The 14,083-nt window shown below is 40.8% G+C and overlaps 2 protein-coding genes across 2 annotated transcripts; one reads left to right on the top strand and one right to left on the bottom strand.

Moving 5' to 3' along the window:
• The first annotated feature begins 2,225 nt into the window (after nucleotides 1-2,225).
• Nucleotides 2,226-4,244, top strand: LOC114748689 (uncharacterized). Its single transcript, XM_028937172.1, has one exon. It carries the CDS (start codon nucleotides 2,226-2,228, stop codon nucleotides 4,242-4,244), a length of 2,019 nt encoding a protein of 672 aa, XP_028793005.1.
• Nucleotides 4,245-11,299: 7,055 nt separating this feature from the next.
• On the bottom strand, nucleotides 11,300-13,832 carry LOC114748179 (benzyl alcohol O-benzoyltransferase-like). The gene is made up of 2 exons (XM_028936569.1): nucleotides 13,344-13,832; nucleotides 11,300-12,328 (listed from the first exon to the last, which is right to left on the bottom strand). The coding sequence occupies exons 1-2, from the start codon at nucleotides 13,797-13,799 to the stop codon at nucleotides 11,423-11,425; spliced, it is 1,362 nt and encodes a 453-aa protein (XP_028792402.1). The 5' UTR covers nucleotides 13,800-13,832; the 3' UTR covers nucleotides 11,300-11,422.
• Nucleotides 13,833-14,083: the final 251 nt, after the last annotated feature.

A 14,083-nucleotide genomic window follows, 5' to 3' on the forward strand; every position in this document is an offset into this window, starting at 1 on the left:
AGCTTTGGCCTTCACCAACTCTAGGGCATACCCAAATAAATTTTCACAGAGCTTCCCTGCGGTTGTGACTGCAGCTGGGTACACAAAACCATTGCCATAGTAACCAAGTGGTAGTAATGGAGGCTTTGATTTTCCCCTTAGATTACTGATGCACATAAAGCGAACCTCTTGAGAGGGTCCTAATTGCAATGCTTTAGTACGACAACGCCATAGTAAAGCCGAGAGCTTCAGACCTAGTAGTGTGTTGAACATTATTATAATGGGAAATCGTATATCATTTGACGGCTGGTTTCTAGCCTTTTGGGTCCAAAGAAGAAACTTTGGTGAACGATGCTAGTTAACAAATGAGAATGAAAAAAAATACTAAGTGTCATTATTAATGAACAAAGTACAAAAATACTCTTATGGCTAACCAAATCCCTCACTTGAAAGATTAACTAACAACCCAAAACTATTGAGACTAAGGAGGGAAACCCAAGTTGTTTTCCCTCTCATTGGTGAGGATAACATATCCTACACCCTCTACAACATCACATTAGACCCTTTTATATAGAGTCTATTTCAATTAGCTAATGACACTATAACCATTTCTGATATGTCCCTCTCAAGCTGAACACCTCTAAGAGTGATCAACTTGCCAAACACAAGAGCAAAAAATAGGTATACAAATTCGATGTGAAAAATAACATGATATCTTCAAGCACTCTACTTTCCACTTGTTGATTCTCTTCATACATGCATGAATCTGCAAGTTAAGAAAATGTTTCCACTTGCATAATTGGCTTGCTCCCAAGAATTAATGCCAACTAATCCGCCCCCTATCAACTTCAATTTCAACATCTTGTGCCACATGTCATTTGTCCACAATTTGTCTGCCTGGCCGAACCATATTCTTCTTCACTTCCTCATCCTATGCCTTGTACTTTTCTGCCTCCTTGAAAGAATTAATGAAATAAATGCAGGAACTTGTCCTGTACAACTTTTGGAAATCTTCTCAACGTCCGGCCAACATGCTGGATTCGATTTTCCTGCAAGTCTCCTGTCCTACTTCTTCAACCATTCTCTTCCTTTAAATCGTAATCAACCATGCACTTGAAATCTTCAATGTTTGCACCTATCTTTCCAATTGTTTCCGGATCACTAAGGCAACCCAAATACTTCAAATATAAAGAGCAACTCTGTGGAACCCAGTAGTTTCATGTGCTTTTGGTAACTGATCAGCTCCCAATGAACATGCATTGAAACCAAGTAGGACTTCAGGTGTCATGAGCTGCAAAGCTGTTGATGTCATGGGGAAGAGGTATTAAAATCTTCAAACGTGCTGCAGGTCAATCCAAAGTCCGCAAGCATGAACAAATGATTACGAAAATTAATGAGTATATGTTGTGGTTTCAGATCTCCTATGAGAATGATAACACGCTACAACCGAGAGTATCTAATGCAGAAAGTCTTTTGCTTCTGAATCTCTACAGTTCTTTTGTTGCCTGACAATGTTTTCATGGTGAGAAGATGAAGTCAAGCAAATGAGAAGGAGTGCGTCCTTTAGCTTTAGCAATTCCAACGCTTTCTCTGTATCAGTATCCGTTCAAAAAAAAAACTCTGACTCCAAAAATAAGAGTACATGTCAAGCAGAGGAACGTGTCCTTCTTTGGATGGCATCAAGAACTTGGTTCTCAGATTGGTCGTCCAAAGGAAAAAGAGTGAATGCATAACGAAAACAACTCAATGAGATTATCAAACTGGCCATGAATTTCCCCACACTGACGCAGGGCATTTCGCCTGTTGCATGTTATGCCAAGCTCCAAGATCTCCCTCTGGAGACCGCAACAATGGTGTGTTGAAGAACTTGTAGGTGCCGTGGGTCTTGCTAGTTGATTGGAGGAATCGCTTGACTACCACAAGTTAATGAGAAACACACATCCGTCCCTGCCGACTAACACATCTTCTCGGCAACACCCAATCATACCCTGATATATGGCATATGGTAGAAAGTAAGTAAATGATATATAATAATACTGGGGCGGTTATTACAGATACAGGTCAGCCGGTCCTATTGAGTTAGTTACAGGTTTGTTATAGAGAGAGAAAGATACGTTGCTGATGTGGGCTGTTTGAGGGAAATATATTGATGTACCGTCCACTATTGCGTTTTCGTGAATGAAATATTCTCTGTTTTCTCTCTATCTGCTATCATAAGGGTATCAGAGCCCTCTCTCCGGTCCATGATGCCGGAGACGCGATCCTCCGAACGTCTCGGTGACATTGAACAGAGACTAGATTTGCAGCAAGGAACCATCGACTCCATTACCGTCCGCTTGGACAAGCAATCTCAGGACCTTTCTGATTTGCGGAATGATCTTAAAACCTCTTCGGCCAGATTTGAGCATTATTTTAAGGAAATCAACTCTAAACTCTCATCTCTCTCGGAACATGGGAAACGACCATCAGTTGGGGAGGGGGCCTCCCACTCTGCTACACCGCCCCGAATGCCCACATTTGGCTCGTTGAATGAGTTGTTTCAGCAGCCGCCCTCTTCGTATGTCATTCCAACCAAGCACAGTCGAGTTGAGTTTCCCCGATTTGACGGTGACGACTTCAAGGGATGGGCCTACCGCTGCCGTCAGTTTTTCGAAGTCGACGGAACACCTGCTGAGCAGCGTATACGCCTCCTCTCTATTCATCTGGAAGGGCACGCTCTTTGTTGGCACCAGACTTTCATGCGTCACAGAGCCTTTTCCGATGTTAGTTGGGACGAATATTTCAAGCAGATGGAAGCTAAGTTCTCTGATGTTAAGGGCGAAAATCCTCTGATCACCCTTAAACTGCTTCAGCAAGGTACAGGCCTCGTAATGGACTATGAGAAGAAGTTTGACGAGCTTTTGTGTGAAGTGGACATACCAGAAGAGGTGGCCATTAATCTTTTTATTGGAGGCCTACGACCAGACATCCAGAAGCTTGTTCTGAACTTTGCGCCGACGACCTTGGCGAGCGCTACTAATTCCGCTAGAATGCAGGAGGTAGCAATTCAAGCTCTTCACGACAATGCCCCGAATCGGCGTTCACTGTTTTCTGGTAGGGCTGACTCAAGCAAATTCTCTGGGCTAGTGGGCTCTAAGCTTGGGCCGGCCAGTGATGGGTCGATTTCTGAAAGGTCCACAGTTCACAGTCCGGTGGCCTTTAAGTCTTCGCCTCCATCAGCGCCTCCCTCGTCATCCATAGCTTCCTCTGTATCAAAGCCGACTAAGCACCTGACCAAGAAAGAAATGGATGAACGAAGACGGAAAGGCTTATGCTACTGGTGCGCAGAGAAATATACCCCGAGCCATAAGTGTAAGGAAGCGCATCTGTTCTCTCTTCTAGTCGATGAAGATGACGACCATTTTGAAGATGCTCTGGAGATGGTACCGTCGGAGTCTACTGGAACTATTAATGCTATTGAGGGTAAGGAAAACACCGTCACCTTGAAACTTCTCGGGCGCATAAAAAATCAATCGGTGGTCATTCTGGTTGACACTGGCAGTACTCATAATGTCATCGATGCTACCATGGCTAAACGTCTAAACTTGAAGGTTCATGAACGCCCCACGGTCACCTTGACAGTAGCAGATACTCGTAAGGTCAGCGTCACCAAATATTGCCCCTCGCTGCTATGGGAAATGGGAGGGTTTGAATTTCGCGATGACTTTTTAGTCATGAAGATTGGAGGCTATGATGCTATTCTGGGCACTCAGTGGCTGCGAACGTTGGGTAAATTCTCCATGGATATGGAGTTGAAACTGTTTGAATTTCACCGTGATGGCCGACTCGTTGAGTTACATGGGGTGGGCTATTATGGTAGTCTGGTAACTGAAGAACTCTGGTCCCCTAAAGATGTCATGGTCGCTCAACATGTCTTCCTGATTCATGTTCCCTCGCACCTATCATTAGATTTAAAGCCGAATGCTGAACTTTCTGAAACACAACAAGCTGAGCTGCAACTATTGTTGGAACGGTATAGCAGAGTATTTGATGAGCCATGTGAGTTGCCTCCCTCTCGGCGATTCGATCACTCCATCCCTCTCATTGACAACAAACCAATCAATTGCAGGCCTTATCGGTATGGGCCAATGCAGAAAGCTGAAATTGAGTCTCAGGTGCAACAAATGTTATCTCACGGAGTAATCAGAGAGAGTAGTAGTTCTTTTGCGGCTCCTGTCGTGCTGGTGCAAAAAAAAGATGGGTCCTGGCGATTTTGTGTGGATTAGAGGAAGTTAAACGCAGCTACAATAAAGAACAGATTTCCAATTCCTGTAATCGAAGAGCTTTTAGATGAGTTGACTGGCGCGACTTACTTCTCTAAACTAGATTTACGTGCGGGTTACCACCAAATTCGGATGAGGGAAGATGACGTAGCTAAAACTGCTTTTAGGACTCATGAGGGCCTGTATGAATTTAGGGTCATGCCTTTTGGGCTTACAAACGCCCCTGCTACGTTCCAAGGATTGATGAACCATGTTTTTAAGGCTTTCCTTCGAAAATTCATCCTGGTTTTTTTCGATGATATCCTAGTCTATAGTAAGGATTGGCCTGCTCATCTGGACCATTTGGAGACTACTTTGAAAACGTTACAGCAACAGCAATTGTTCGCTAAAGGCTCCAAGTGCACATTCGCAGCTCGGCAAATTGATTATTTGGGTCATATTATATCAGTCAAAGGGGTGCAGGCAGACCCAAAGAAGTTGGAGGCCATTTCATCATGGAAGGTCCCTGGTTCTACTCGTGAGCTGCGTGGTTTCTTGGGCCTCACAGGTTACTATCGACGATTTGTAAGGAAATATGGTGAGTTGGCAAGACCTTTAACCGAGCTGTTGAAAAAAGACAAGCAGTTCCAGTGGACTCCTGAAGCCCATTCGGCCTTTGTTGCTTTAAAAAATGCAATGGTCTCCCCCCCAGTTCTTGCTCTGCCCAATTTTCAGGACACTTTTATCATTGAGACTGATGCGTCTGGTCATGGGTTAGGTGCTGTGTTATCCCAGAATGGTCATCCTCTAGCCTTTGCCAGTAAGGCTCTTCCACCAAAGAAGAAACCATTATCGGCCTATGAAAGGGAACTCCTCGCCATTGTATTCGCTGTCAAACAGTGGCGATCCTATCTGTGGGGTCAGAAATTTATTATAAAAACCGATCATTTACCATTGAAGCACTTGCTGGAGCAACGAGATCTGAGCCAGGAGCAATTTAAATGGCTTCACAAATTATGGGGCCTAGATTATGATATTGTGCATCGCAAGGGGAGTGACAATGCTGTTGCCGATGCACTGTCACGTTTTTCTGAGGGAATTAGTTGTGCTCTCTCAGTTTCAACACCTGTCTCCCCTTTGTATGACCGGGTACGCAATTCATGGTTGATAGACGATGAACTACAGAAGCTCATTAAGGAGCTGGAACAGAATCCTCTGTCTCATCCTAAATTCGCGTGGCAACACCATATTCTTAAACGGAACGGCAAGCTGGTGGTGGGGGCTGACCGTGGCTTAAGAAATGATCTCTTATCTCATTTCCATGCAGATGGTATTGCGGGTCACTCCGGTATGCACTCTACTTTCCAGCGTTTGGCTTCAATATTTTATTGGAAGGGGATGGAAAAGGACGTGAGGAATTTTGTCAGAACATGTGTTACTTGCCAAAGGTTCAAACCGGAATTGGTTGCTTCCCCTGGCTTACTCCAACCTCTTCCGATCCCTCAGCATATTTGGTCTGAATTGTCGATGGACTTCATTAGTGGTTTGCCCAAATCTCATGGTAAAACAACCATACTGGTAGTTGTGGATCGGCTTTCCAAAGCTGCCCATTTCATGGCCCTTAAGCACCCTTTTTCTGCGGTGGATGTGGCTCAGGTCTTCATGGATAATGTGGTCAAACTACATGGTTTCCCCAAATCGATTGTCTCTGACCGTGACCCCATTTTTTGTGGTAGATTTTGGAAGGAGTTATTCAGACTGTATGGCGTTCAGCTCAAGTATTCTTCTGCTTACCATCCACAGACAGATGGTCAAACGGAAGTCCTGAATCGTTGTCTCGAATGTTATCTTAGATGCATGACTGGTGACTATCCTAAACAATGGGTCAAATGGTTACCTTTGGCGGAACTGTGGTATAACACGACGTATCACTCAGCAACAGGAATGACTCCCTTTGAAGCTGTCTATGGGGTGGCTCCTCCTACTCATCTACCATACATATCAGGTGATTCTCCAAACGACCTGGTTGACAGGGCTTGTATGTCCCGAGAATTAGTTCTGCAAATTCTGAAACAACACTTACTTAAGGCCCGGCACCGCATGATCAACTCTGCTAATAAGCATAGAACCGACCGCCAATTTGCTGTGGGGGATATGGTCTATTTGAAGCTTCACCCGTTTCGAAGGAATTTACTCAATAATTCTTCTTTGCATAAGCTTGCTGCCCGTTACTTTGGGCCCTTCAAAATCCTCAAGCGTGTGGGTACTGTTGCCTATGAACTGGAACTGCCAGCAGGAACGCGAGTTCACCCGGTTTTCCACGTTTCGCTCCTCAAGAAGCATGTTGGTCCGGTGGGTCACGTGTCTCCAGCTTTACCACCTATTGACGACCAGGGCCAGTTTATGTTGGAGCCGGGGGAGATTCTTGGTAGGAAGATCGTTAAGCGCCACAATCTCCCAGTTACCCAGGTCTTGGTTCGTTGGAAGTTGACTCAACCAGAGGATGCCACTTGGGAGGATCTTTCTGCTATTCAACACCAATTTCCGCATTTCTCCACTACCGCACCGCAAGCTCCCACCGTCCTTGTGGACAAGGATCTTCCTTAAGGGGGGGAGTATTTGATATATGGCATATGGTAGAAAGTAAGTAAATGATATATAATAATACTGGGGCGGTTATTACAGATACAGGTCAGCCGGTCCTATTGAGTTAGTTACAGGTTTGTTATAGAGAGAGAAAGATACGTTGCTGATGTGGGCTGTTTGAGGGAAATATATTGATGTACCGTCCACTATTGCGTTTTCGTGAATGAAATATTCTCTGTTTTCTCTCTATCTGCTATCATACCCCGACACCATCGATGGCGGAACTGCCAGTGAGAGAGGCAACTAAATTCTGCTTCTTGGTCTACATGTAAATTGTGAATACCTTTAGGTCCTTGAGCTCTCAAGAACTTTCTCTTAAGGCATGAATGGATCTTGAACATCAAACTAGAAAACCGAGAAGCCTCGATGGTGAATAGAGGGAACAAGAAGGACAACTTTGTGGCGGCGAGTGAAGAAACATAGGTGGGAAACCATCTAGCGAGCAAGGAAGAACAATATTGTGAACGAACTGAATTCAATCAAGAATTTCCCAACCCATAATCTGATCCCTTCCGTAGAACATCAATCTCACCAACCGTTTCTTGATTTCACAACTAGGTACGCTAGCCCTCAATTGCCAGAATCTTGTAACCCATTCTGTCCGTTAGTCTTCGACAGCCTCAATCCTTCTCCCCTGTGCGAAGTGACAGAAAAGCAAAAGACCATTGAAGTGCGCATCACCGATGCTCGTGTAGCAGCAACCTCATTATGGCTCTTGGATCTTCCATATAATGTGAGTTGCTAGCTCCTTTATAGAGGAATTGCGGCAACAGAGCCGAAGAATCACGGTGCTTTGCCAATAGACTATGATGACACTCCGAGATTTCTTTGAAGGTGGCTTCCACGGCGACGAGTGCAGCTTTGACGGCAACTGGAGCAACCTCTGAAGGAGGATTCGACGGCTACTGGGTTACAAAGCGGGCTGCAACAATGAAGACGAGTTCTTGAAAGATTGGCCATGGCACAGCAAGAGGGGAAAAGCAAGAACTCAGGGTAGAGGTGACAGAACTCAGCTCAAAAAAAAAAGGGTAGAGGTGACAGAACGACATCGTTAGCATTGAGGATCTGTTTAGCTGGCAGAAATGCAACAAGAAACAAGAATTGGGCTTCAACAACGGAAGCAACAGAACCAAGTGCAACAATTTAGGCCCAAAACAACCAGAGCTCATGATACCATTTTAAGTAATGAGAATGAAAAAAAAAAAAAAAACCAAGTGTCATTATTGATGAACAAAATACAAAAACTCTCTTAGGATTAACCAAATCCCTTACTTGAAAGATTAACTAACAATCCAAAACTATTGAGACTAAGAAGGGAGACCCAAGTTATTGGGGACTTGCTCGTACTCACCATGCGTGCAAGTAATTCGAGGTGGGTCTCTTGCTAATAGAAGATCTTTCTGCCATACCGGAGCAATGGACAGTTTACTTGCACCTCCGGCGATCTCCGCCACCGTGTTTAGAAATCAGTGGACAACACCAGCACGGTTGTATTACTTGGGACAAAATAGATAAATATTGGGAAGGAGTCTTATATTTAAGACCAATTAATTGTATCTCTAATTAACTATTATGTTAACAAATTAAGCTGTCCACAATAATCGTTTAGCAATATAACAACAAACTCCTACAAATTTCATAGTTATTTCAAGAAATGTAACAGGCCCTTATTTTAGGTTATTTACAACAATTATTTGGTAATTGACTACAAGAAAATAGCTATTAAAATTTACTTCTCAAGAGGACAAAAAACATCACCGAAATAATCAAATCAAAGTCTTTGGTGTAATCTCTCCACCCCAACCCCCACACACACACGAGACTGATATAAGCAACGGCCTAGATAGCTGAAATCAAAGTCATGGGCAAAAATGAAGACCTGAATGATTAGGAGGGGATAATTGAGAAGTCCTTCAGAATCAGGAACATTATAAAGAAGGTCATCAAAATTTGGGAATGGAGGTTGAAGAGGGTCACCGAATTGAAGAAGACTGATATCGGCATCGGCTTCAATAAACATCAAGCTCCTTCTTCATTACAATCCACCATAGGCTTGCGTCCGGGCTCCTTCCCTGAGTCGACCTGCAAGTAAAACACCAGAGCCTAGGCCCAGTGCGTTCTGGATGACTCGCGCTGGATCCTCTCCTTTCGTGGAAGCTTTGTGACCGTAAAAGCTGTATCACGTAAATTAAACCATCCTGGTCGTCTGTGTCGGAGAGCGGTTTCAATTCACGAGGGGTGGGCTTCGCTGGAGCCACCAGCTTTGGTTGGCACCGCCGCGCAGTAAAGAGTACGTACGCCACCGGATAATGCTTCAGGCGGAGTCATGTTGTCACACAAACAAGATTGCAAAGGGAGGACACTGAGAGTGTTATTGACAATTATGTATTTTTTGATGAGTTGGGTTTATTTGTGAGTTGAGGTATCAATATTTAATAAATTATGATTCTTTGAATAATTCTTATCCTTTTCTAAGCGACACTTTGAACATATATGAATTTAATACTTTTTTTATTTTTATTCACAATTAATATATGTATCTTTTTATCCATGACATATTTCGAAAGAAAATTAAACAAAAAATAAATTTCTTACATATTTATTACATTTAACTAATTTTAATTAATTTTTTAATTTATATAATTGGATTATTTATAGCTTGTACTTTTTGTAAATAAAAGTTATGAAATCGCTAATGTTTGCTGTCTTTGTGATTCAAATAAAAAGGAAGGACAAGAGAGAAAACAAAAGGATTGTTGTGAATATAGCAAGAGAGTGTAAAGTGTGAACCGAAGACAATTAAAGTATTTCGACGCAGGTGCAGTTATAGATTTTAAAATCTTTAAATATGGGGTCCTTCTTAATATATGCTCTTGCCAAAATAACAGTCATATAAAATACCTAACAGTTCCACGTCCCAAGATGTTATATATTTAAGTTTTCTGGTAAGGCTACGTGAATTATATGGGTATTTGTACATGATGCTTTGTTTCTCATAACTGTCACGTATTTCATAGGAATATGTGACAATTTTACTTAATGACCATCACGTAAAGCTATTTTTCATTTTAAATAGGCAGCCCCCTCATTGCAGTATTCACAAAACCAACATATGCAGTCAAATAGAATCAAGAACCAAAGTGTAACAGATAACAACTACTTAAATTACACACTGCAAAAGCTAATTAAGTGATATAGATTAAACTATATATGTACATAATAATAATAATTTATATTCTCAATAATCTAGTGCCTTTTTCTTTTCTTGTTAGTATCGGCTTTTCCTGCAATTCTCAATAATTAAGTGATAGGCACATTATATTAAAGGACTAAGGGCGAACGAAAATTAAGTATCCCAGAAGAATATAAATGTAAAATAAAGACATGATTGCCACTGAAATTTCAAATTTTAGATATATTTACAATTACAATTTGATGAGATATTTATTTTGATATTAATATTCTTTTAGGGTTCTCAATTGTAATTCTAATTTTCGTTATATTATTCAAGGGGTTGAGATATATGCTAACGTAAAGACATTAAATGCAGCCGGCAAACTAAAATATAATAATCATATATGTGCTTGTTTCTTTTTGAAGAAGGGGCAAGCGAGAGCTTGATAAAAGGCAGAGATGATATTTAGAAATTAAGTTTCAGATGTCATCTTAAGAATCCATAACCGGTTGACCGCAACAACACGTGCCAGCCAAAAATAGCTATGCAAACCCATTTGGTACTTCTGGAATCATATATGTGCTACTTGATTTCAGATATATATGCTTTGAACTGCATCCATTGAGTACCCATAGAATGTAGAAAAACTTCCCCCAAAAAAAATGATAGTTGGATTTTCAAAATTTTAATTTTAATGTTTTTTACATCTAGATTTTTTAAATTTGGAGATGAGAAGAAACATAGCTTAAAATTCGTTAAGCTAACTAGACACAATGAAAATTCATTTATCCCTTTGATTCATAACAAATTACTTCAGATATGCCTGGTTGGTTGAACTCGGGTGAGGAATACAAATTTTGAGATTACATAACAGACTCATATGCTGGTAACAGAGAATATATTTATATATACTCAAGTATGATATGCATAGGTTTGAAGTGTGTAAGGTGCTTCCCACTATTGACTCAAATAGGACCCGGAACGACAGAGATCTATAGCCAAACCAACCATAATTACGAGCTAAAAATCAAAGCAAAGCATGCACAGTAACATAGTAATTTAGAAGCTTCATAATTGTTCAAGTTTCCCAACTAGTTGATCCACAGAACCAGTTTCAGTGCTCATCATTTTGATAAGCACCTTAGGCTTATTGGATCTGGACTATCTATATTTGATTTGAATGGTCCAGATTTAAAATCTTTAATTAATTATTTTTAATAGAAAAACCAATTTTTTTGAAAGAATTATAGTTAAGAGATTATTTTTATTTTAGATTCTATATATATTAAAATAAGTACTTTGAACAAATAAAAATTAAAAAAATCAAATCTGGACCAAATGAGATATGGATGATATAAATCTAATGAGCTTGTAATACTTATCAAAGTGATGAGTGCCGAAACTGGATCCATTGATCCACTTCGTGAATGAACCTCTTCATAGCACTGAGCGGCAAGGAGCATGGCACAACTATACCTTCCTCTCCTTTTGCATTCTGACATCCAACGTAATAGCTTACCCCCTGAAAGTCACCAGCTTCGGTCGTCGCCGGTCCACCGTACACCGCCTTACCCCACCCGAAATCCACATCCCTCAAACCGAGACGCGACGTATCCGACACAATCCATGTTCGGGGTTTAATGAAGCAGGGTCGTCCTTTAGTGACCATAAGATCAGCCACAGATTGCATATACTCCACCGTGGCCTCAGCTTTGGCCTTCTTCACCAACTCTAAGGCATACCCAAATGAATTTTCACAGAGCTTTCCTGCGGTTGTGACTGCAGCTGGGTACACAAAACCATTGCCATAGTAACCAAGTGGTAGCAATTGAGGCTTTGATTTGCCCCTTAGATTACTGACGCACATAAAGCGAACCTCTTGAGAGGGTTCTAATTGCAATGCTTTAGTACGACAACGCCATAGGAAAGCCGTGAGAGCTTCAAACCTAGTAGTGTTTTGACCATTATTATAATGGGAAAACAATTGACAGATGGCTTCCAGCTTTTTGGGTCCAAGGAAGAGAGAGTGGTGAGCGATGCTCTCTTGGGTCCACATTGGATCGTAGTTATTAGAGATTTGCTCGTACTCACGATGCGTGCAAGTAATTTGAGGCGGGTCTCTTGCTGATAGAAGCTCTCTCCGCCACACCGGAGCAACCGACGGTTCACGTGCTCCGCCGGCAATCTCCGCCACGGCGTTTAGGAATTGGACTATACCGGCACCGTCACTCATGGTGTGATTTAGGCGGTAGGCCAAGATGAATCCGCCACACTTGAGGCGGGTCACCTATAATAAAATGAGCATGTGCTTAAATATAACTATTCATCATTTTTTGCAGGAAAATTTAATACACAACCTTCTGTTATTTTACGTAATTTTAAGTAAGCATTTGTAATTTTTATTAGGTTCTTTCACTTTCCTCAACTATAGGTGTTTTGTTCTTATAGTCGTAACTCGTTAATTTGTTAAGAAAAACAATATTAGTAGTTGATGACGTGATTCTCACTTAACATACACCTGAATTACAAGCATAATAATTTTTTATTCGTATGTTGATGGTAAATAAATGGGAGAATGACAAAAACGGAAGCTGAAAATTATTAAATCTCAAATCAAGTTTGGTAATTTTAATATTGATAACAAATTTTTGTTTGACATTTACAAATATTCAGCTTCTTTTTTCATCATTTTTCCTAAATAAATTTTGGTTTTTAAATTTTTTCCTTTATTTTGTATTTTATGAAAATTCATATCTCCCTTAGTTAGCATCAACATCAGTTCTAATTAATAAAAGACCAAATTATACATTTGATCTTTTAACTTTATGTAAGATTTCAATTTGATCCTTTAATTTTAAAAAGTATACTTTTAATCCTTTAATCCTAAAATTATTAGCTTTAAATGATGATTTTTTGCAATAATCATTATTATTTTGAATATTAAACTTAATATATTAGCATTTAATAATGTTTTATCAGCATTCAATGACTGAATATCATCATTTTTTAACAGTTTTAGGATTAGAGTACTAAAAATTTACTTTTTGAAGTTAACAGACTAAAATAAAACTTTATGTATAGTTAAAAGACTAAAAGTATACTTTAACCTTAATAAAATATAGTGAATAATGACTATAATTTTAGAAACTGTGCATATGAACCTAATTGAAAGTTAGCACATATAACTGCTTAAAAATCGTGAAGCTATAATAACGAATACCGAGCGGATTCATTTTCCTTATTTCATAATGGCAAGGAGGATATATATGTAGAAAACCAAAGTATAGGGGAAAATTCAAGACCTGGATGATTAAGAGGGGAGTGTTGAGAACTCCTTCAGAACCAGGAATGTTATAAAGCAACTCATCAAAATGTGGGAATGGAGGTTGAAGAGTGTCACCGAAGTGGTGAAGACTAATATCAGCATCGGCTGCGGTAAACATCACTCCTTCTCCATTACAATCCACCATAAGCTTCCGTCCATCTCCTTCCCTCAGTCGACCGGCAAATGGGTAGTAAGACACCAGAGCTTCAGAAAGTGCCTTCTTTATCACTTGAGTTGGGTCCTTCCCTCTCATGGAAGCTTTGTGACCGTAAAAGTGTACCAATGGTATCTGAAATCGTAAACCATCTTGGTCATCTATGTCGGAGAGCGGTTTCAATTCACGAGGGGTGGGCTTCGCCGGCGCCACCAGTTCAGGTTGGTGCCGCCGCACAGTAAACGCTACGTCGCCGGAAAGTGCTTCAGGAGGAGCCATGTTATAACACGAACAAAATCACAGAGGGAGGAGATCAGAGCGAGAGCTTTATTGTATGTTTGATGAGTTTATTTTTGAGCGGGTTGGCAATATTTATAACGGCGGATGGGATAATAAAAAAATCGAATTGTTGTTTGCGGCTGTGAATTTGTCGTAATTTGCCTCTGCACAATTCTCCAAGAAAAGCAAAACCAAAAAAAAAATATGTTGTCGTTTAGTACTAGCATTTCAGCATGTGAACGCGTCCCGAGTCTTCTCTCTTGTTAAATTAACGCGGTGAAATA

This window comes from Neltuma alba, unplaced genomic scaffold (genome assembly GCF_004799145.2).
Source record: "Neltuma alba isolate B1F8T4 unplaced genomic scaffold, ASM479914v2 tig00000130_pilon, whole genome shotgun sequence".
NCBI lineage: Eukaryota > Viridiplantae > Streptophyta > Magnoliopsida > Fabales > Fabaceae > Neltuma > Neltuma alba.